The sequence below is a fragment of the Zingiber officinale genome, chromosome 6A (assembly GCF_018446385.1).
Source record: "Zingiber officinale cultivar Zhangliang chromosome 6A, Zo_v1.1, whole genome shotgun sequence".
Classification (NCBI taxonomy): domain Eukaryota; kingdom Viridiplantae; phylum Streptophyta; class Magnoliopsida; order Zingiberales; family Zingiberaceae; genus Zingiber; species Zingiber officinale.
The window spans coordinates 118251947-118273071 of NC_055997.1; the positions used below are offsets into that span (position 1 = coordinate 118251947).

At 36.5% G+C, this 21125-nt stretch overlaps 1 protein-coding gene across 2 annotated transcripts; it reads right to left on the bottom strand.

Moving 5' to 3' along the window:
- Positions 1-17257: 17257 nt before the first annotated feature.
- LOC121997693 (probable mediator of RNA polymerase II transcription subunit 26b) lies at positions 17258-20894 on the bottom strand. 2 transcript variants are annotated; one of them, XM_042552247.1, is made up of 10 exons: positions 20756-20894; positions 19823-20355; positions 19582-19650; positions 19377-19459; positions 18931-18983; positions 18730-18845; positions 18590-18617; positions 18061-18494; positions 17890-17980; positions 17258-17806 (listed from the first exon to the last, which is right to left on the bottom strand). In XM_042552247.1, exons 1-10 carry the CDS (start codon positions 20850-20852, stop codon positions 17685-17687), a joined length of 1626 nt encoding a protein of 541 aa, XP_042408181.1. In that variant the 5' UTR covers positions 20853-20894; the 3' UTR covers positions 17258-17684. The 2 variants fall into 2 exon arrangements, with proteins under 2 accessions (XP_042408181.1, XP_042408182.1); XM_042552248.1 differs by having other exon boundaries at positions 20655-20779.
- Between the last annotated feature and the right edge of the window lie 231 nt (positions 20895-21125).

Consider the following 21125-nt stretch of genomic DNA (forward strand, 5'->3'; position numbering starts at 1 on the left):
TTCGGAGGATTCGGCGATTCCTGCTCCAAGACCTAGGTCCCGTAGACCTATCGACGGGTAATCCACTAAAGACTTCTTCCAAAACTGCTAGAAAAAGGGATTGAGTACAATAAAAGAATATGAAAAGTGTAACAAGCTACATTTTCCTTTATGCAAAAACTAAGTACAATATTAAACGTTCATTACCTAACACCTTCGAAGATGATCGGATCTGGCTCGGTGTTGGGCAATTCTTCAGCAGTAATCGGGCATAGCAGTGTCGTAACATATCTGTAGCACGAAGCCAAAGCAGTCGGAATATCAAACTGATGCGCAGAAGCTTATAGAAGAGATATGTGCAATGCCTTGGTAGAGTAGCCCTTTTAAAGGGGATGGAAGGCACCTTCAACACCATTGAAAGTGCCTTCAACATCAACTTTTATCCCCAAAAATTAGCTCTTATCGTCGCTGAGGTCATCTACCTTATCTGACTTAAGGCGCCTTCCAAGCTCTTGAAGGTGCCTTCCATTGCCCTGCTCAAGGTGTCTTCCGTCGTCTGGAAGGCGTCTTGGGCACTGCTCATCCAAGACATTACTTTTGCCCTGCAAAATATGTTAGTTCTGTTTGTGCGGTTAGCATTAACGGTCTAATTCAAGTTTTGATGAATGATAAAATAGGTTAAGTTAGGTTCATTGTTATCTAACACTCTGACCGAGTGTGCAGGAGAAGCCCAAACAGGTTGACGGGCTGACCTGATGCCTGACACGAAGTCCAGCTAGGTCGACGGGCCGACTGGATAGTTGGCACGAAGTCCAAATGGGTCGACGGGCTGACTGGACATTTGGCACGAAGTCCAGCTAGGTCGACGGGATGATCGGATAGTTGTCACGAAGTCCATATGGATCGATGGGCTGACCGAACGTCTGGCAGGTAAGTGAGGGTAAGTCACTCGAGGGGAGTGACTATGAGGACGCGTTCCCGGGAAGGGAACTTAGGTGTCGATCCAACTTAGAACCATTTCAGAACTCTAAGTTGAGATCTTGACTAGATTCCGGTCTCGGTAAGACGGAATCTAATTACTATTATGCTTATCTATAAATTGTGCTAACATTCTATTTTTTAGGATATAATTTATACTTGTCTCGGACTATTTGCAGGAAGGAGATTGTTGGAAAACAAGGGTCTGGGCGCTCAGAGGCAAGTTTTATCCCTATCATCGCCTCGCCACGTGGAGCTCGCTGACTGGCTCGGCTACATCACATTCAGGGCGCCCTGAAGGGATCCGGACGCCCCGGACCTCATATATAAGGAGGGTGAAGGTTGAAGCAACACAACAACTCACGATATGCTCTCCTGTGTTCCTGCGATGCTGTGAAGATTCTCCGACAAGTGCTATTTCTTTTTCTGTCGCTCTTTTCTCATTCTCAGTTTTGTCTTCTCTAAATAATTCTTGTACTTAATTTATAATAACTGTTCGAATTATTAGTGATTGCCCAACGAAAGCACTCAACGAGTACGAGCCTTGGAATAGGAGTCGCCGAAGGCTCCGAACCAAGTAAATCAACCCTTGTTAACGTTGTTGTTGTTTTCACTTTTCTGCTGCTTACTCATTTAAAGTTTTAAATCGCTATTCACCCCCCCTCTAGCGAATTCTCGATCCAACAAGTGGTATCAGAGCAGATACCGCTCTGATTTGGTGCAACCACCAATCAGACAGGGGGTGAAATCCGTTTCCTTTCTTTTTTTTTTCGATTTCCAGTTTTTCGTTTTATTCTAAACTGGTATTGTTACCCTTTTGAAAATATTTTTCGTTGCATTTAATCTAAATTAGTGTAACACTAATTCAGTTTTTAGATTATTTTTATCTTTTCTTGCACTACTAATCCAAGACTAAGTATTGGGATTTTTCTTTGTCTATTTGTTTACTTGTGTGCAGGTTAAAAAATGTCTCAAGTTGAAGACTTCAGCACAGTATGCCCTCCCCTATTCAACAGGGATGATTTCCCGTACTGGAAGAAGCGGATGGAGGTGTACCTGAAGACAGATTTCGACCAATGGTTCTGTAACGACCACCCTTCTTACTACTACTACTCTCTAAGGATGACCGTTACTTAACTACTAACTCTACTTAACCGGTATGATTAAAAATCACATGGAAACCCTACCGAAAAATTTCGGCAGAGTCTCCCCTGTACCGGTGACCATATTCAACAATACATGTAATATATATACTCAGCCACAAGCGGCTGGAACACATATCAATCAACCACGCAGTATAATAATTTTAACTCAGCAACATTAAAGGAAAACTAATCCATAACTACAACTGAATAGCAAATACAGTATTAAGTGTCCTTATAAACAGTTATCAAATTTTCTTAACACATAAAAACTTAATTAACTCAAAGAAACAAATCATAATTTATTTTATTCGCAAGGATCCCTAGGACTTCCATAGTGCAGACATCACACACCCCTCTTGCATCTCCTTGTCGCCTTCCTTCAAATTAGCTTTCCTTTTTCTTTATCTGCAGTAGGAGGAATGCAAACTATAAGCAAAATGCTTAGTGAGCGCTATCTAACTCACAAAATCTCGATATGCATGTATATAAATAAAAACATGCTAAAACTGAATGCTAACATGTAAAGCTACTCATGCTCATACATAGCAAAGAACAGTAAACTAACTCATGCTCTTCTATTAGTAAAGAAACATACTGAAAGGCTAAACATGTAAGGCAAGTCTATACTATCATGCTTGCATAAAGAACTTAACTTACTGAATTCTAAACACCTTCTGTATCTTATTTCACTTGCTTAAAGACTTATTCTTTAATACTTATGTGAAACTTATTTTACTTGTTCAAAAGCTTATACTTTTAATACTTCAAAATAGTAATCAACTTCTCTTGGGCTCAGACATAGTACCATCTTATGCGCGTTCCCTAATAGGTTGGGGTAGCGAGCCGCCAAACCTAAAAGAGCAGACCTCGGTCTACTAGGGCCAAGACCTCGGAATTGGACACCTGGATTTGTTTAACGACAACCTCGGAAGTCGAGTACTAGCCTCTTCTTAAAAGTAAAATACTTATTATCTTAATTACTTCTTCTTTAAATGCCTTGGCATTCTAATAAGCACCTTGTGTGCCAAAATTCCAAAAGTCTTGACTTTGGGATCTACTTAAGGCCTTGGCTTTTTTCTTATTTCTCTTTATCTTTCTTATACTTGTTCAAGTAAAATACTTGTTCAAGTAAATACTTGTTCTTATTAATATTTCCAATAAAGGAATGCTTCTACAAAACTAAAATGTTTAAACAAATTCTAAATCTGATATGCTTAAACAACTCTAAACTTGAAAAGCTTAACCAAAAAAAAAACATGAATCTGCATATCTAAACCTCATGCTTAAATTTGACATAAGTAAATTCTGGAATTTGAACTACATTACTCAAACAATGACTTAAAACTACAATCCAAGATTTGCAAGGCTACACAACTAATTTAAACTAACTGGAAAACTAAACAATACTAATATAAAACTTATTCACAGCTACACTTTTATAAGAAAATCGTAACCTTTAAGCATGTTACAACTTGGTCAAAACTGGATTGCTAAGATACCGGCTGTTCTTATTCCTTTCCTACTGAATTAGAATTAACTTTAGAAGGAAGAACCACATGACTTTATATCTGCTACTAAGAGAACTAAAAGTGAGGTTGATGATTCTATGAAATCTATTCCAAACTAAATCAAAGAAAAGTTTAAGCATGGCATCTATAGCACATGGTATTATTAACCCAAGCAGAGCATGAAACAAACTAATTCATTATTACCTACTTTTGTTAACTACACCCAAAACCTTTATAGAGCATGGCTACAAACCAGAACCAAACTAGATGCTAAAGAAAAGATAAATCTATACTATCTCATGTTCCTTTCCTAGTAGTAAAAAAATCCCAAGAAACCTGTAAAACTCCACATGGACTAATCATGCCCATTATGATCCCAACAGGAAGATCTACATAAAAAAGGAATCCGAATTCCTAACTATGAAGCCTGAAGAAACCAAACCACATGCTAAGCAAACAAATCTATCTCCTTTCTTTTAGATTCTCGGCAGCAACTTCAACAGAAGGCAAAACTTCGGAAACAAAGAAAATAACAAGAAATAAACCTCGGAGCTATCCTACTGCAGGTGAGTAGCAACTCACCTTCGTTTTCTTGGACTTACAACCGAGAAAGAGGGGTTCTAGGGTTTCGGGTGAGCTCCAAATCCGGCGTTTCCTCGCGTCCGCGTGCTCCCCTCGACGAGATGGCCACGAACGTGTGAGGATCTCGCGAAAACACCCCTTGGTCGGCGCCGGAGACGAAGCCCTAGCCTCGGCTGCGTTTTCACCCGAGAGCAGGAAACGCCGACACCGCGTGAGAGGAGAGAAAGGGTTTCGGGAGAAAATTAATTTCTCTCTTAACTTATCCCTTTTTATAACCTAGGGTTATTTCTGTTATCAACCATTGCTTATATTTATTTCGCACCTATCCTTTCCATGAAATGCTTGTGGCTCAGTTGGTTGGCCATGTTCTGCTTAACACGCAGCTCGTGGGTTCAAATCTCGGCTTGGCCCTTTTTCTGTAACCTTTAATCTCATTTTATTTCCGTTCCTAAATACTGCTTAATACCAATTTATTTCCTTATTTAATTAACAATGACTGCTGGCAGAGTTGGTTGGCTACGTCTGGTTAAGATCTGGTTCAAGTCCGAGGTCTTGGGTTCAAAACCTAGCTTCAACATTTTTCTTTCTTCTTTTTTTTTTAAACTTCTTCCCCTTGGTAAAAATACCAAACGAACTCCAAAAATTACGTAAAAATACTCTAAAAATTTCTAAAATTCTCTAGAATTTTTCTATAGCATTTCTAGATTTTAATAAGGTCTTTTAGAACTCTAAATCATGAAATTTGGGGTGTTACAGGTTCAGCGTCACCAGAGGCTACAAGGTGTCGGTCGACAACTCTGGAATTCCACTGGACCCGGAACAGTGGACTCCGAACATGAAGAAAAGATCATCAACATACTTCAAAATACCAAACGAACTCTAAAAATTACGTAAAAATACTCTAAAAATTCCTAAAATTCTCTAGAATTTTTCTATAGCATTTCTAGATTTTAATAAGGTCTTTTAGAACTCTAAATCATGAAATTTGGGGTGTTACAGGTTCAGCGTCACCAGAGGCTACAAGGTGTCGGTCGACAACTCTGGAATTTCACTAGACCCGGAACAGTGGACTCCGAACATGAAGAAAAATCCATCAACAGACTTCAAAGCACTCAACACCCTACAATGCGGACTGACGAAGGAAGAGTTGAACCAGGTAGGACCGCATCAAAACGGTAAAGAGTTATGGGACAAGCTGATCGAACTACACGAAGGAACAAGCGACGCCAAGGTAATGAAACACAACCTTCTTTTAAACAGATTATTTAATATTAAAATGCAGGAAAGAGAAATGGCGAGTCAGCTTCACGCGAGGATCAACGGCATCCTCAACGGACTCCACACGATAGGCCATCAAATAGAGAATCGCGATCTAATCAGGTATGCGTTAAATGCATTTCCGCGTAATACTTTGTGGGCATCTATTGTGGATGCCTACAAAATTTTAAAAAATTTATCCAAATTAAAATTAGACGAATTATTTTATGAATTAGAATTACACGAGCAAACTAATGTCGGGACTGAGAAAGGTATTGCCTTGTTTGTAGGTTTCTTCAAAGAAAGGACAAAGACCAAACCTGAACATGAAGATGACTCCGACCAGGATTCTGAAGACAAAGAGTACCTGGTGAACCTGGTAAGGAAAATATTCACCAGGAGGAAGAAGAGCTTCAACAAGAAGAACCTCCAAAAGATCAACTCCCCAACTGAACCAAGGAATGTGACCTGCTTCGGGTGCAACAAGAAGGGGTACTACAAGAACGAGTGTCCGAGATTGAAGAGCAACAAAATGAAGACAAAGAAGAAGGCTCTTAAAGCGACATGGGACGACTCATTTTCAGAAAAATCAGAGGCCGAAGATCAGAAGCACCAAAGTCACCTCGCGCTAATGGCTCTCAAAGCAGAATCGAAGGATGAATCGAAAGGCGGGTCTGAACCCGAATCGAGTCACGAGTCCGTACTCGTTTCCAAAGGTCTCGAAGAGGTATACTTAAATTTGAATAGAAAGTTCTTTAAAATTATTGCATGTTTAAATAGGAAATTAATTACATTAGAAAATGAAAACAAAGTGCTCCTTGAGGAGAATCAAAACCTCAAGGAACAAACCACAAATAATAATCTAACTCAAGACCTAACACTTGAGGAGGAAAATTTATCACTAAAAATAGAAATTAATAAATTAAAAGATCTCTTAGAAAAATTTACAACAAGATCTAAGAATTTAGATCTAATTTTAAATAATCAAAAAGTAATTTACAACAAAACCGGACTTAGCTACTAGTCAAGTTCAAATAAAACATTTAAATCATTAATAACCCAACACAAACAATCAAGTAAAGCTTGGGTTCCAAAAACATGCTTAACCACACAAGTAGGACTTAACCAACACTACATACCCAAGGAAAAAATATATTATGTAAAATCAAATCAAACCCCAAAATACAAACCTAGACCAACAAATTCAAAATCAAAATATTTAAAATTCACCAAAACTTAGAACATCATCATGTCAATTATAATTATAAAAGTAACAAACATAAACCAAGAACTAAAACTCAAAAATAAAGGCTAACAATTCAGGGGGAGGCTCAAGAATAGCTGGCGCCTCCAAAAATAATCTACTCGACAGGGTAACCGAAACTAACCCACCTGGCAAGGTAATTAGGACTAGTTAAAAAGGGACCGAGTTTAACTTGACCTATGGTACTGGTGAAGTTTTGGATGATAGTACGTTAGGGAAACGTAGTCTATGCATGTCTAGGAAGATATGGCTTCGACCTGGTGCATTTGGTTAAGTGAAACTAACCGAAGCTACCCTTTATGGAACCTAACTAATTAGACCAAGGTTTTGTATTAAGTTCAGTGGATAGAACTATTTGGAAAACCTCGAAGACATGGTTACTTTAATGATGTCCAAGTGACTCACCATAGCCTAGAAGTTTATCCATAAAATGTCTATTTGTTGAACCCAAAGCTAAATTTGAATCTAACACAAAGTTAAACCAAACCCTGAAACTGAACCTAATTCATCTCATAAAATTATAGGATTACCTGATTAAAAACGTAGATCGGGTGAGATGACTAAAGATTTAAATTAAATTAAATAAAAATATTTTAAAATTTTTTAAAAAAAATTCTTTTAAAAACTTTAAAAATCTTTTTAAAAATTATTTAAAAAATTCTTTTAAAAACTTAAAAAAATCTTTTAAAATATTTTAAAATATTTTTAAATATTATTTTAAAAATTATTTTAAAAACTTTTAAAATCTTTTTAAAAATTATTTCAAAAATTCTTTTAAAACTTTATTTTTAAAAAAAAATTCTTTTAAAAACTTTTAAAATATACTTTTAAAAATGATTTAAAACCCATTTTAAAAATCCTTTAAAAATAATTATATATATATATATATATATATATATATATATATATATATATATATATATATATATATAAAATCATTTTTATATTCTTACCTACGTAAAGTTGGGATTAAAACATAGACTAACCCTCAACTCCTACCTATTATAGGAAAAGTGGATCTTGGACAGTGGTTGCTCCAAACATATGACTGGAGATCACACCAAATTCACTCAACTTACCTACAAAAATTTAGGAACAGTTGCCTTTGGAAACAATGGCAAACTCAAGGTAATTAGTATAGGTAACATTGAGCTTAAAATTGACTTCATTATTACAAATGTTTTACTTGTTGAAAACTTCAAGTATAATTTCCTAAGTATCAGTCAACTGTATGATACTAGGTATAATGTTAGGTTCTTATCTTCAGAATACTAATTCAAACACCTAGATAATCCTACGATAAGTCTAAAAGGGTTTAGAAAAGATAATATCTATGCAATTAACTCAACCTCTTCTTCAATTAAGTATTATTTAACACAAAGAGAAGAAACTTGGTTATGGCATAGAAGAATGTCACACACTAATTTCATAAATATAAGTAAATTAAACGGATTAGTTAAAGGATTACCAAAATTACCTAACTTAGACTCAACAATATGTAATGCTTGTCAATAAGGTAAACAAACAAAATCTATTCACAAACCAACTAATCAAACTCAAACCAACTCAATATTAGAACTTCTACATTCAGACTTATTTGTCTCCCATGGGGTCAAATCAATAAATGGAAGTTTATATTGCCTAGTAATAATAGACGACTGTTCTAGGTTCACTTGGGTAAAATTCTTAAAAAATAAGGATGAAACTTTTCAAATTTTTACAAACTTTTGCAAATAAGTTGAAAATGAAAAAGATCTTAAAATTTAAAGAATTAGAAGTGACAATGAGTGAGAATTTAAAAATCATAACTTCAATAAATTGTCTTGAAAACGGATATCATCACGAATTTTCGTGTCCTAAAACTCCTCAACAAAATGGAATTATAGAAAGAAAAAATAGAACACTACTTGAAGCCTCTAGAACTATGCTAAATGAATATAATCTACCTAAGTACTTTTGGGCAGAAGCTGTTAGTACAACCTGTTATGTGAAAAATAGAACAACACTAAATAAAACACATAACAAAACTTTCTTCGAAATTTATTATAATAAACAACCCAATATAAAATACTTTAAAGTATTTGGGTGCCCAGCCTTCATCCTAAACACAAGAGAATATTTAGGAAAATTCACTTCTAAAATTGGAAATGGAATCTTTATAGGATATTCACTGAATAGTAGAGGTTATAGAATATACAATAAAGTTACATTAAGAATGGAAACCACAAATGTAAAATTTGAGAAATTTGGTATCCTAGAACTAACAATTTTGAATTAATAGGGTATTCTGACTCAGATTATGTTGGGTGCAAATTAGACCATAAGAGCACAAGTGGTGGATGTCAACTACTAGGTCTATCACTTGTCAGCTGGTTTAGTAGAAAGCAACACTGTGTTGCTTTGTCTACAATTGAGTCAAAGTATATAGTCATAGGAGAATGTGTTGCACAACTATTATGGATGATGCACACTTTAAAAGACTTTAACTTAAACCTTACAAATGTAAAAGTATTGATTGACAATATTAGCTCAACTAATTTAACAAAAAATCCTGTGCATCATTCCAGAACCAAACACATTGAAATTAGGCATCATTTTATCAGGGGCCATGTCACTAAAAGAGATATTGAGCTCAAGTACATTGAGTCCAAATCTAATTTAGCTGACATATTTACCAAACCCCTCCCTGAAAGTGAGTTTAGCAATCTATGAAGAAAATTAGGGATGTGTTTAATAGACTAGGATCCTTGAAATTCTCAAAAATGCTTTCAAAAATGGTTAATTTCAAATTTTAGGATAAAATCTTTATTTTTTTTATAAACCCCTCCATTTTTAGAATTTTAAATCAGTTTTAGCCTTAGACCAGGTCAATCCCTTAGAAAACATGTTCCTCTAGGACTAGAATTTGAGCATCTCACCAACACCCTAGGATTCCCTTGTTTGTGATTGCCGAACAAAGGGGTGAGATGCATAGGCATATTGCTTGGACTTAAGATGCTTATTTCAGTGCATCAACATAAGTCTGGGCGTTAAATACATAACAAACATTAATCAGGTTAAGTTATTCAGTTTAATCAAACACTAACTGAGTACAATTAGACTTAACCTGACTAACCAAGTGAAAGCTACTATCCTTTAATAGTCAGTAAGTAGCTAATTAGTTAGACAGCTTTTGTAATGTTAGGTTCAGGGGGAGGATTAATTATTTTTATGCTTATTTTGAAATTAATTTTTGAAAAATATCTCCTTTTAAATCTTTTTAACACTAACTAAGTTTTTTTTTTAAACAAAAATTTTGTTTAGATTTTTTTCAAACTTAGTTTTGAAATTTAAATTTCCTTAATTGGATTGTTTTAAACTTAGGTTTAAAAATTGGTTTTATTTAGTTTCGAACTTTAAACTTTTCAAACTTAATTTTAAAAAATCATATTTATCTGCTCAGTTTCGAAATTTAGAACTTACAAACTTAGGTTTGAAAATAAATTTTACTTAGTTTCAAAAGTTAGATTTTCCAAACACAGTTTTGAAGTTTGATTCAAAAAAGTTAGATTTTACAAACTGAGTATTGAAAAATAAAATCTTATTTAGTTTTAAAAATTTGATTTGAAAATTGAACTCAGTCTTAATAGTCTCCCTTTTGTAAAAATGCAATATTTGAAAATTATGTTTGCAAAGTTTATTTTGAAAATTAGGTTAAATTTGCAAATTTTATCTTTAGAAATTTTTACAAGTTCAAAAAGTTATCTTTCTAAAGCTTTAAAACTTAGTTATTGTTAGACAACTAAAAACTAAGGTTTTAAATAAAATATTCTAGTTTAAACTCCCCCAAGTTAATCTGACTTACATTTGTAGACTTCCTTGCATTTTAAATTATAATTTGTTTTATGTTTATTTTTGATGAGTGCCAAAGGGGGAGGGTTAGGTGGTTTAAGTTAGTTAAACAACAAAATTTAAAACAAAAGCTAACTTAATAACCTTATAAATGTTTGTTTTTTACTTATATATTTTTTCACTAACTTAACCAGGTTGTCATTACATCAAAAAAAGGGAGATTGTTGGTGCGGTTAGCACTAACGGTCTAACTCAAGTTTTGATGAATGAAAAAATATGTTAAGTTAGTTTCATTGTTATCTAACACTCTGACCGAGTGTGCAGGATAAGCCCAGACAGGTCGACGGGTTGACCTGATGTCTGGCACGAAGCCCAGCTAGGTCAACGAGCCGACTGGATAGTTGGCACGAAGTCCAAACGGATCGGTGGGCTGACCGGACATTTGGCACGAAGTCTAGCTAGGTCGATGGGATGACCGGATAGCTGGCACAAAGTCCAGATGGGTCGACAAGCTGACTGGACGTCTGGCAGGTAAGTGAGGGTAAATCACTGGAGAGGAGTGACTGTGAGGACGCGTTTCCGGGAAGGAAACTTAGGCGCCGATCCAACTTAGAACCATTTCGGAACTCTAAGTTGAGATCTTGATTAGATTCCGATCTCGGTAAGATGGAATCTAATTATTATTCTGCTTATCTATAAATTGTGCTAACATTCTGTTTTGCAGGATATAATTTATACTTGTCTCGGACAACGTTTTCTTGCAGAAAGGAGATTTCTAGAAAACAAGGGTCCGGACGCCCAGAAGGGATCCGGGCGTCCGGAACGGGTCTGGGCGCTCAGAGGTAAGTTTTATCCCTATCATCGCCTCGCCACGTGGAGCTCGCTGACTGACTCGGCTACGTCACATTCAGGGCACCCTGAAGGGATCCGAGCACCCCGAACCTCCTATATAAGGAGGGTGAAGGCTGAAGCAACACAACAACTCACGATCTGCTCTCCTGTGCTCTTGCGACGCTGCGAAGATTCTCCGACAAGTGTTATTTCTTTTTTTGTTGTTCTTTTCTCATTCTCAATTTTGTCTTCTCTAAATAATTCTTGTACTTAATTTGTAATAACTGTTTGAATTATTAGTGATTGTCCAACGAAAGCACTCAACAAGTGCGGGCCTTGGAGTAGGAGTCGCCGAAAGCTCCGAACCAAGTAAATCAACCCTTGTTAGCATTGTTGTTGTTTTCACTTTTCCGCTGCTTACTCATTTAAAGTTTTAAATCGCTATTCACCCCCCCCCCCTCCCCCATTTCTAGCGAATTCTCGATCCAACAAGTTCAACACAAAATATCTAACCTACAAAATAAAATTAGTACAATAATAAAATAGCAATAATAATTATTTCTTGTCCTTCCAAGATCAGGAACTAGTGAGAGTCTCAATTTAGGGATAAAAAATGGACCTAAACTGAATTGACGCCTACTGCCCCTCAAATAGATCACGCCCTCACTAAGTCACTCTCCTCCAGTGACTTACCTCCACATATCAAATATCAAGTTACCTTCAGCAGGTCTTCCTGTGAGAATCATACATTCGGAGTTCGCCAATCAGGAATCAAGCACCCCAACCTCCTGCCAGAATCGCACATCCAAACTTCAATCCATCAGGAATCGAACAACCCAACCTCCTGCTAGAATCTCACATCTAGACTTTGCTAATCAAAAATCACACGTCGTGACTGAACTTTCTACCTAGTGTTTGGTCATCTTGACTCGTCAAGTTAGTCAACCCTATGCACTTGGTAACAAGGTTAGAACAATAACACATTTAACTTTAATCCACTTGTCATTCATTAAAACTTAGTTTTGATCATTGGTATCACCTGCACCAACACCTCTTGTTCTTCCTTTTCTTGCTCTTGTAGGGCGGATATATTTTTAGTGTTTAGTTGTGGGCCTTCTCCCAATGCTTGCCAGATTATGCACATCGTCCAGTGGCCTCCCATGAGGATGGAAGTTCCATTCCTTGGTTTGGTAAGCATCTATCTTGCCATAGTCACTTAAAAACAGAGAGGCATGGTTAGGAGATTGAGATAGATCAAATTACAGCCTTTCCTCACCTATTACCAGAGATAGCGTATGATTTTTAACATCGATAATAGCTCCGACGATGGCAAGGAAGAGCCCTCTACTAGCATATCCTCAATGATACCCATAGGTACCATAGTAGTAAGCTTAAAATTTTTGAGACCTAATTTATTAACAATTAAATAAGGAATGAGGCACTTGCTTCCAAATCACAAAAATCTTTATCTCGATACATCCATCAACCTTCATTACAAAAGAAAAAAAAAAACTACTTAGTATCTCATCTCTAACACCGAGAGTTTTCAATTGTTGTCGTATCTCGTCTAACATCCCTGCAACCTTTAAACAATAGGTACGATGCTCATTTACTAACTCTAACTGTGCATCCATAAGTTTAGCTAGCATCTCAGATTGGTTGGATTTACTAGAACTTGAAGCGACAGTTGAGCTTGATACAAATGCTGAGCTTGAAGATTTCTTCTCAGCACGGGTAAAGGTGGCAACTTATTTCTCTTTGTATGCAATAAATGTTATTACTGCTTCCTCACTAGTTTTATAGGACTTGTGTATAGCTCCGCTAAATTTGTTAACTTGCATTTTTGTTTCTTCCCAAATGCTATAAATGCTAGGCTTCTATCTAGGGGTGTAAATGAACCAAGCCGCTTATGAGCTATTCGAAGCTCAATTCGATAAAAGCTCGTTTAATGAGGCTCGTTAAGATAAACAAATCAAGCTTAAGCTTCACAGTATTCGGCTTATTAGCTCGTGAACATGTTCGTTAAGCTCATGAATTAACTTTTAAATAAAAAATAATAGTTTTGATATTAAATTTATAGATCTTACGCTCTACATGTAAACAAATATATTAAATTTATTTATTAGAATAAAATTATAAATTTTAGTAAGAATATTATAATTCCCTCTAAATATATAATTTAGTTTTTAATGAATATTTAAATTTATAATTTATGTTTATTAAGCTCGTTTAGGCTCGACAAAAGCTCGAATAAGCTCGTGAGCCATGAATATTTTAGTTAAATAAAGCTCGAGCTTGGCTCGATTATAAATGAGCGCTAAACTCAAACATTCAAGAGTTCGGCTCGACTCGATTAGATTACACACATACTTCCATCCAACAAACACAACATATGTCTTGCCCTACAATTGCAACAAAATTTTCCCAACTTATTTCCAAAATACAATAAATAATCAAAAATTGAAATTGAAATAAAATGGTTCACCATATCCAAATTTATTTACTCCTCTTCCTTCTTCTCCTACTCAGTTTTGATGATCACGACGTGTTTTCCAACCCACTTGTATAGGAAAAAAACCACGTGAGAAGCACATGCTCATTCCATTAATTATAAAAAATGGAGTTAACGGGAAGGATATATTTAGAGATATTCAAAAAAAATAAGGGATGCATTCAACCCCTAGAATTCTTTAGGGATATAATTGGGACACGATTGAAACAATAGAGATTTAATGAATGATCTCATATATTGATAATCATATCATTTTTAATTTTTTAATTGAAGAAGATAAAATATAAACATAGTCATAAAATTACAATTTAAATATCAAAACTAATTTTATTCGAGCTAGCAGAATTGACATCATAAAAAATTAGAATAATTTATACATTCATACCATAAAGTACAAACCCTAAAAATTTTGGGAAATAAAGTACTTAAATTGATTACATTACTCAATTTATTGGTAATCACTAAAAAAAACTCACATATCTATTTATTCCTTGAATTAAAGAAAATACAATACAAAATCATTCATAAAATTAAAATTCAAACACTAAAATCTAATTTTACTCAACTTGACAAAATTGACAAGACTCATGAACTAAAGCTTTAAATTTTCACATCATTTTACAGAAATATACATAAATAATAATCTTAATTTTATTCTACAAACAAGAATAATAAATCAATCAAAAGGTCAAAAACATAATTTACCTGCTACTTGAATATGTTTGTTTTTGCCTTCAAAATACAATGCAAACCACTTCTTCACCTTAACAGTCCTCTGGTTGTTCCGATTACCACCTTTAATTTCTTCAGATCCGACATTCGTCGATGATCCTTGGGTTGAAGGTGAAAGTTGGGGTTTGCACTCGAAGCTTTAAGTTTTGCACTTGAATGTGAAAGTCAAGTTCTGCCGCCTCTCCAATTTTTGCTTTCAACGTCGCCTACGGTTTAGGGTAGAAGTCGGGGAGGGAGTTCGTTGGAAGTAAGAGGAGTATAAAATGAAGAAAGAGGGTAATTTGGTATTGAAGCATATTAGGAAATTAAAGAATAGAAAGAGGTTTGGTCAGGGAGTGAGAACATATTTTGTCTTACTCGGGGACTGACGAGAAAGTTGAAGTTGCGGTTAGAGATTTAGACCATCCACACCAGTTTCCCTATCCAAAATGTATAATTTAAGGTAAAAAAGCTACTTTATTAAATTTGGATATCCACTTTTCAATACCTTATATATAAGATTCCCTATTTCTTCTCTCTCCTCTATAATGTTTAGGGAATGGAATCCATTCCCTAAATTTTGAGAAGTATAAATGCATAATTTAGGGAATTGATAAGATAGCTGATGCAAAAAATTTTTAGCTATCCTATCCAAAATTTAAGATAAAATTTTTGAATAGAATATCTGATGTGGATGCTCTTAAAAGTAATTTACTGTTGTTTATATCTAACTCTGAAATCACTATACCACTCCAGGAAAAACAATTGCTAGAATAATTTGGTAAAATAGCATGGAGAAAATGCTTCCTCCTTTCATTTCCACAAACACAAGAATTGAGCTTGGATTCATAAGACTCGGTTCTATTTAAAGGGGAAAATCTTTGCAAATAGAAAATAATGCAAATAACTAGATTCGAGAAGCGGCGAGAAAATACTTTTTTGCACCAATCAATTACCTGAGTGACTTTTGCAAGGCAAGAAGCACGAGATGGCTTTGGGGGTAAGATCAGATCATCTGCCCCATTTTTTCCTATCTTTATCTCTCACTCATCGCCCTAATCCATCGTCGGAGGATTTCAACCACCAATCTGATCAGAACTATACCTCAGGGGAAGATGAACACAGAGGAATCATCGTCGACGCGATTAGCGTCAGAATTCGGCCATATCTTAACAGACTTTCTTCTACCGTCGATCTGAGCTCTTGCTTAGATCCGGTCGGATTCCAGCACCGATCGCGAAGGTGATGATCCCCTTGAGTTCACCTTTCCCAGGGTATAGTTTTGGCCAATCCGACGGCTGAAAGCCGCTGGTGATGGGCTGGAGGCGACGAAAGAGACACGGGAATAAAGAAAAAATGGGACAGAGGATCCAATTTTTTTGGGTGCAGGGGTGGATCCAATGTATATATATATATATAAATTTAAATATAATAATAAAATTTATCTGTAAAATTTCTCTGTGTTAAATTTTTATTAATTATAATTTGTGTAAAATTTTTAAAATACAAGTGTTATAATAATTTTATATCTAAGTTTGCGGTATCTAATGTATCAATTCATATTTCTCTTTCTCAAATGTAATTTACAAACACACTTTTAGCCTTTAATTTTCCCACGCATTCTATTTCTGTTGTCGTCAGCGGTATGCTCCTTTCGTCGTCGTATCTCCTCCACCACCTTATTTATCGAGGCATCATGTGCTCTCCCTTGGCGTCATATCTCGTGAACACCTTCGTGACGTCGACGAACGTTATCTCCAACTCTGCCAGTAGCACCGCAGTATCCACGGATGTGCCTCTATTACTTCTAGGTAGTTCCTCGAGGATTCGGATCGCTATCGGCCTACAGTACGAGAGATGGATCTTTCGGTCCATCCACCCCACCCGGAGTAGCACCTCGTCAAGCTGTTCCGGGTGATTTGTGGTGAAAATCATGAGTTGCTCTCCAACGCACGCGACCAGAGCCCATCCACGAAATTGAGCACCCGAGAGACTCAGGTATAGTAATCTCATTTTACCCCTTGTCCCGGAGCCACCCCTGTTTCGTCGTCCCAGATCCAGGGCATCCTGAATCCAGAGCTTAGAGGTGATAAAGAGCTCGTCTCGGGGTGATGAGCCCCAATAGGAGAGCTTCCGTTATGTTCTCACCTAGCGTCCCCTTTGAAGAGTAGTGCGAGGTAGTGTCAAAGTGGTCGTAGCCGATCTTGATGGCGTGGATGCATGGCGTCCCGAGTGGTGTCTAAGGGCGGCCGAGGAGAGGCCTCAGTGCCCATGGCGATGCAGGGCATGGCATTGGAGCCGAAGCTCAGGGGCACCTCATGGATCACGATCATCATCATGCCCTTCTTGCGGAAATGCAGGTGACTAGGTGAGAACATAATATGATTTGATGTAGAAGAGGAGCGAATTATAAAAAATTATACACTATTTAAATAATAATAATAATAATAATAATAATAATTGTATTGGAAAAAAATAAAAAGAGTTGGTAAACATATCTTTTTTATTAACATGTTGCATAAAAAAAATACTCCCATCCTATAAAAAATAAAAAATACTCCCACCCTCTAACTATTCGAGATGGACTCTGAGGGAGATTTGAGAGGAACATAATTATCTTTTGGCATAGTAACATTAATAAAACTCAACATTTAAAAAATAATAATTATTAATAAACTCTAAAAAGCAAGCGTAAATAACAAACTTCAAACTTTATACAATAGAAGTAAATCTGAAATAAGAAGAAGATAAAGAGATTCTTCCTTCCTTTTCTCCCTTTTTTTATGGTGTTAACAAAAAAATCAACTGATTGGCAACTCATTGATGCCTTTATACATATTAAAATCTCCAAAGAAATAATAATTTGTAGCCATCTAAACTTTTCAATCTCCTCATCACAACAAAGACTTCCTTAAGACAAGATATAATCAAAAGACAAGAAATATTTGTTTTTGTGTCTGCAATTGCCAGAAGTGGACAGAGTCGATATCTGCGGATTGTTTTCTGTGACGAAAACAGAAGATCCATGACTGAAAACAGAAGAGTCATGAATGCAAGTTGTTGTGCAAATCCATTGTTAACAATGTCTAGCGGCGACCATTTGCCCAACCCTTGATCTTGTTCTTGGATTTTGAAAATTGTGGCTTGTTGACGACCTTTTTGGGTAGATCATGCAGCTCCATCACTTGTATTGTTCGTTGTTTTTTTGCTGCAATACATGAATGTCAAGTAGCCATCAATTTGACAATTGTTGTTAGCATTAAAAGATAGAATGTTAGTATTGAGACAGACCGTTTTCTGCTTGCTGGTACCCTTCCTGAAGCTTCCGCTTTGCGATTTCTAGTTTTGCTCGTATCTGGGCATCCTCTGAGTGTTTGGTTTTCTGCTAGAGTGGAGGATGCTTTACTAGTTTGTATCCCAGCACTAGATTATCTGAATGTATAAAAAATCAGTGAAACTTACATCTTGCATAGGTCCGGATGACTTCCTATGAAGTGCGGAATTGTCTTGAATCCGTTTCAGTTTCGCCTCCGTGCTAGCTTTCTGCTCAGAGATTAGCTTTGACGGTTTGCCAGACCCAGAAACAGGCATTCTTTGCTTGCTCACAGCAGCTTCCTGATTTGCCTGGTTAATAAATGTTTCTCGAAGCTTTTCTTGTTTAACTAATACTTTCTGCTTCACCAGCCCTTTATCTTCAGGATTTGATAAACATCGCCATTCTTGTCCGCTTGAATCTTCCTTTAAGTCTGCTGCAATCCCTGGTGCTTGCCTCCTTGTCTCTCCCTTATCTTTGGGGATTGTCGCTTGCTTTGGAAGCTGTTGTTTCTGCTTTGGATCATAGATTTGAATGCTTGGGTTTTCCCTGTTCTCTTCAGAACCATTATTATTTCTAAAATCTGTAGAATTTACAGTAGGTCGAACCTTCATCAATGTATGAAAAAATTGAGGAAGGGTAATAAAACAAAAGGCATAGACAAGCAAAGTTACTCACTTCCATCATCATCCATTTCATCAAAGAACTTCATATCCAACCGAACAACAGGACAGGAAATAGAAACCAGTTAGTTCATTTTCTGCATTATGATGGATAGAACAAGTACTATATCAAAAATATTTATCGAATGATCACACCTTAGACAGCTGCATAGGAGCAGTTTGGGTAGCAAATAGAGCTCCTTCATCTAATGGAGGGAAAGGGAGACCTTCCTCATCTTCCATAGGAAGATTTATGGAATCCGGAGAGTTCTCTGCAAATGATTTGTTTGTAACTAATAGAGGTAAACATTATAAACAAAAGAAAGTAACAAAACTCACAAGTAAACGATTGTTTACCTGGAATGGCAGGTGTAGCACTTACCCATTCATCAGCCAAAACCTTCCAACCCCTACGACAACAGAAGTATGGTTAGACAAGCCTCTGAATGGATAATGCATATTAATGCACTAGATGGCGATGAAGTTGATAGAAAAACTCCGCGGCCGTTAGGAATTACATCATCATGCATAAATGATGTAATTAATCCAATCTGTATATTAGGATGAGTACCTCAAGAAATTGATATTGGATGAAATAAAATGAAAATAGCATAAATGAACAAGCACAAAAACAGAAAAAGAAAGTGAAGGCTAGAAAGGAAATTGTCAGGGTATTCACTAGGAGTATCAGTGTATGAGTTTCAAGGTGATGAATCATATAGATAAAACAACCCTGTGCATCTTCGCTAGACTATTTCTTTCTGACCTCAAAATAAATTTTGATACATAAAAGTGAGGCTTACTCAATAAGTGTTCGTGCAAGATGGCGAATTTGCTTAGAGTTGTGCTTCCGCACACCACTAACTGCCCTTCCGATTGCAGTTGCCTAAGGCCAAAAATAGATAAATTCAGTATAACTCAAGCAGTATATAGCTTTCTGATCAAGAACTCCACCATATAACTCAAAGGAACAATAGAAAATATCCTAAAACTATTTATATTCCTCACCATAAGTACTTCAACAGAGAGTTCCATCAACTGCAGTCTTCTCAAGGATTCAAACAACACACTATCAGACTGCAAAAAAGAGCAAAACAAATCGAGTAAAATGATAAGCTACTTGAGATCTTGCAAAGACTGTCAATGATCCTATTCTGAACATTCAGCAAAGCAGTGTATCGAACAATGTACGTGCCGTATCAAAGGCATCCCAGGAATGGAGTTTCTGAAGGAAGACAATGACACAAACCTCATCTTGGTAGTTGACAAGGATCTGCTTTATCCTTGAAACCTCAGTGACTACCTCGTTCGCCTCTTCGATCTCCTCCGTGAGCGCCTCCGCCTCGTCGTAGCTGTAGTTGCTCACGATCCCGTTCAGATCCTCAGGCCCGTAGTCATCGTTGCTACGTTTCACCACATCATCCCTCTTGACGCTGCCGTCGCCTTCCTCCCCGTCGGCGGCGCCTACGCAACCAAAACACCGGGGGAGCAGGGCGGTGAAGAGCTTCTCCGCCAACTGAGCCCTCCGGCTCCGGAACTCGTCGGGGTAATCCGTCGCCGCCACGACCACGGCTTGCTCCATCACCTCGAAGATATCGCCATTGGCGCTGCGGAAGAACTTCCGCCAGTAATCGAGGGATACGGGGGAGCCCGCCATGGAGAACGGCGTGGCGGCGACGGCGACGTCGCCGGTGAGCAAAGCACACGGGGAAGAATCACAATCGATGTACGTAATCAGGAGACAATCGAGCAAAGATCGAATTCTGATCGAGGATTTTAACCCTGAAAACAAAACAAAAATAAAATAAAAACTCAGATTGTAAGCAATGCTCTCTCGATCGGAGCGATTTCTACAACAAATTCCACCAATTTCGTTCCAAGAAGAATAATAAAAAAAGGTAAATCATTTTGGCTATAACTGACGCCTTAAAATTTGTAAAATTCCAACTTTTTGCCCCCAAACAAGACGCCGCCACTTCTACGCTCACACAAAAATCCAAATGAACTTTTTTTTTTCCCGTAACCACCCAAGAACAAGTAATCAACAGCAAACAAACACAAGAAATTGCTAGAACAGATGCCTTTTGGTTTAATTTTCTTCCTCCCTTCAACTGCAATAATGATTTCCCTATTCTCGCCTGCAAATAAAAGCAAAGCAAGGGGAGATGGAGATGGACGTGACCTTTCTTTTCTTTCTCCTCTTGAAAAAACACAGATTTTGATCGATCGAAATACGCAAAGCAGTTACTACTACTCGTAACGACGGCGATCGTGATCATCGATTTCGATTGGACTTGTCGATGAATTTTGTGACGATTAATTGTTTCTAATAAATAAATGCGTCGCCACGAGGCGACGGGTCGCCATCTGTGACTAGCTGGAATGAACGGTTGAGATGGGTGACTATGTGCCGTAAATAAATCGGATTTTTATGAAAAAAAATAATATTCAATTTGATAAAATTTATTTTATATTGCTTTAAAAAAATATTATAAAAAATAAATTTAAATAATATTAAGTTTAATTTATAAATAAATTTATTTATTAATATA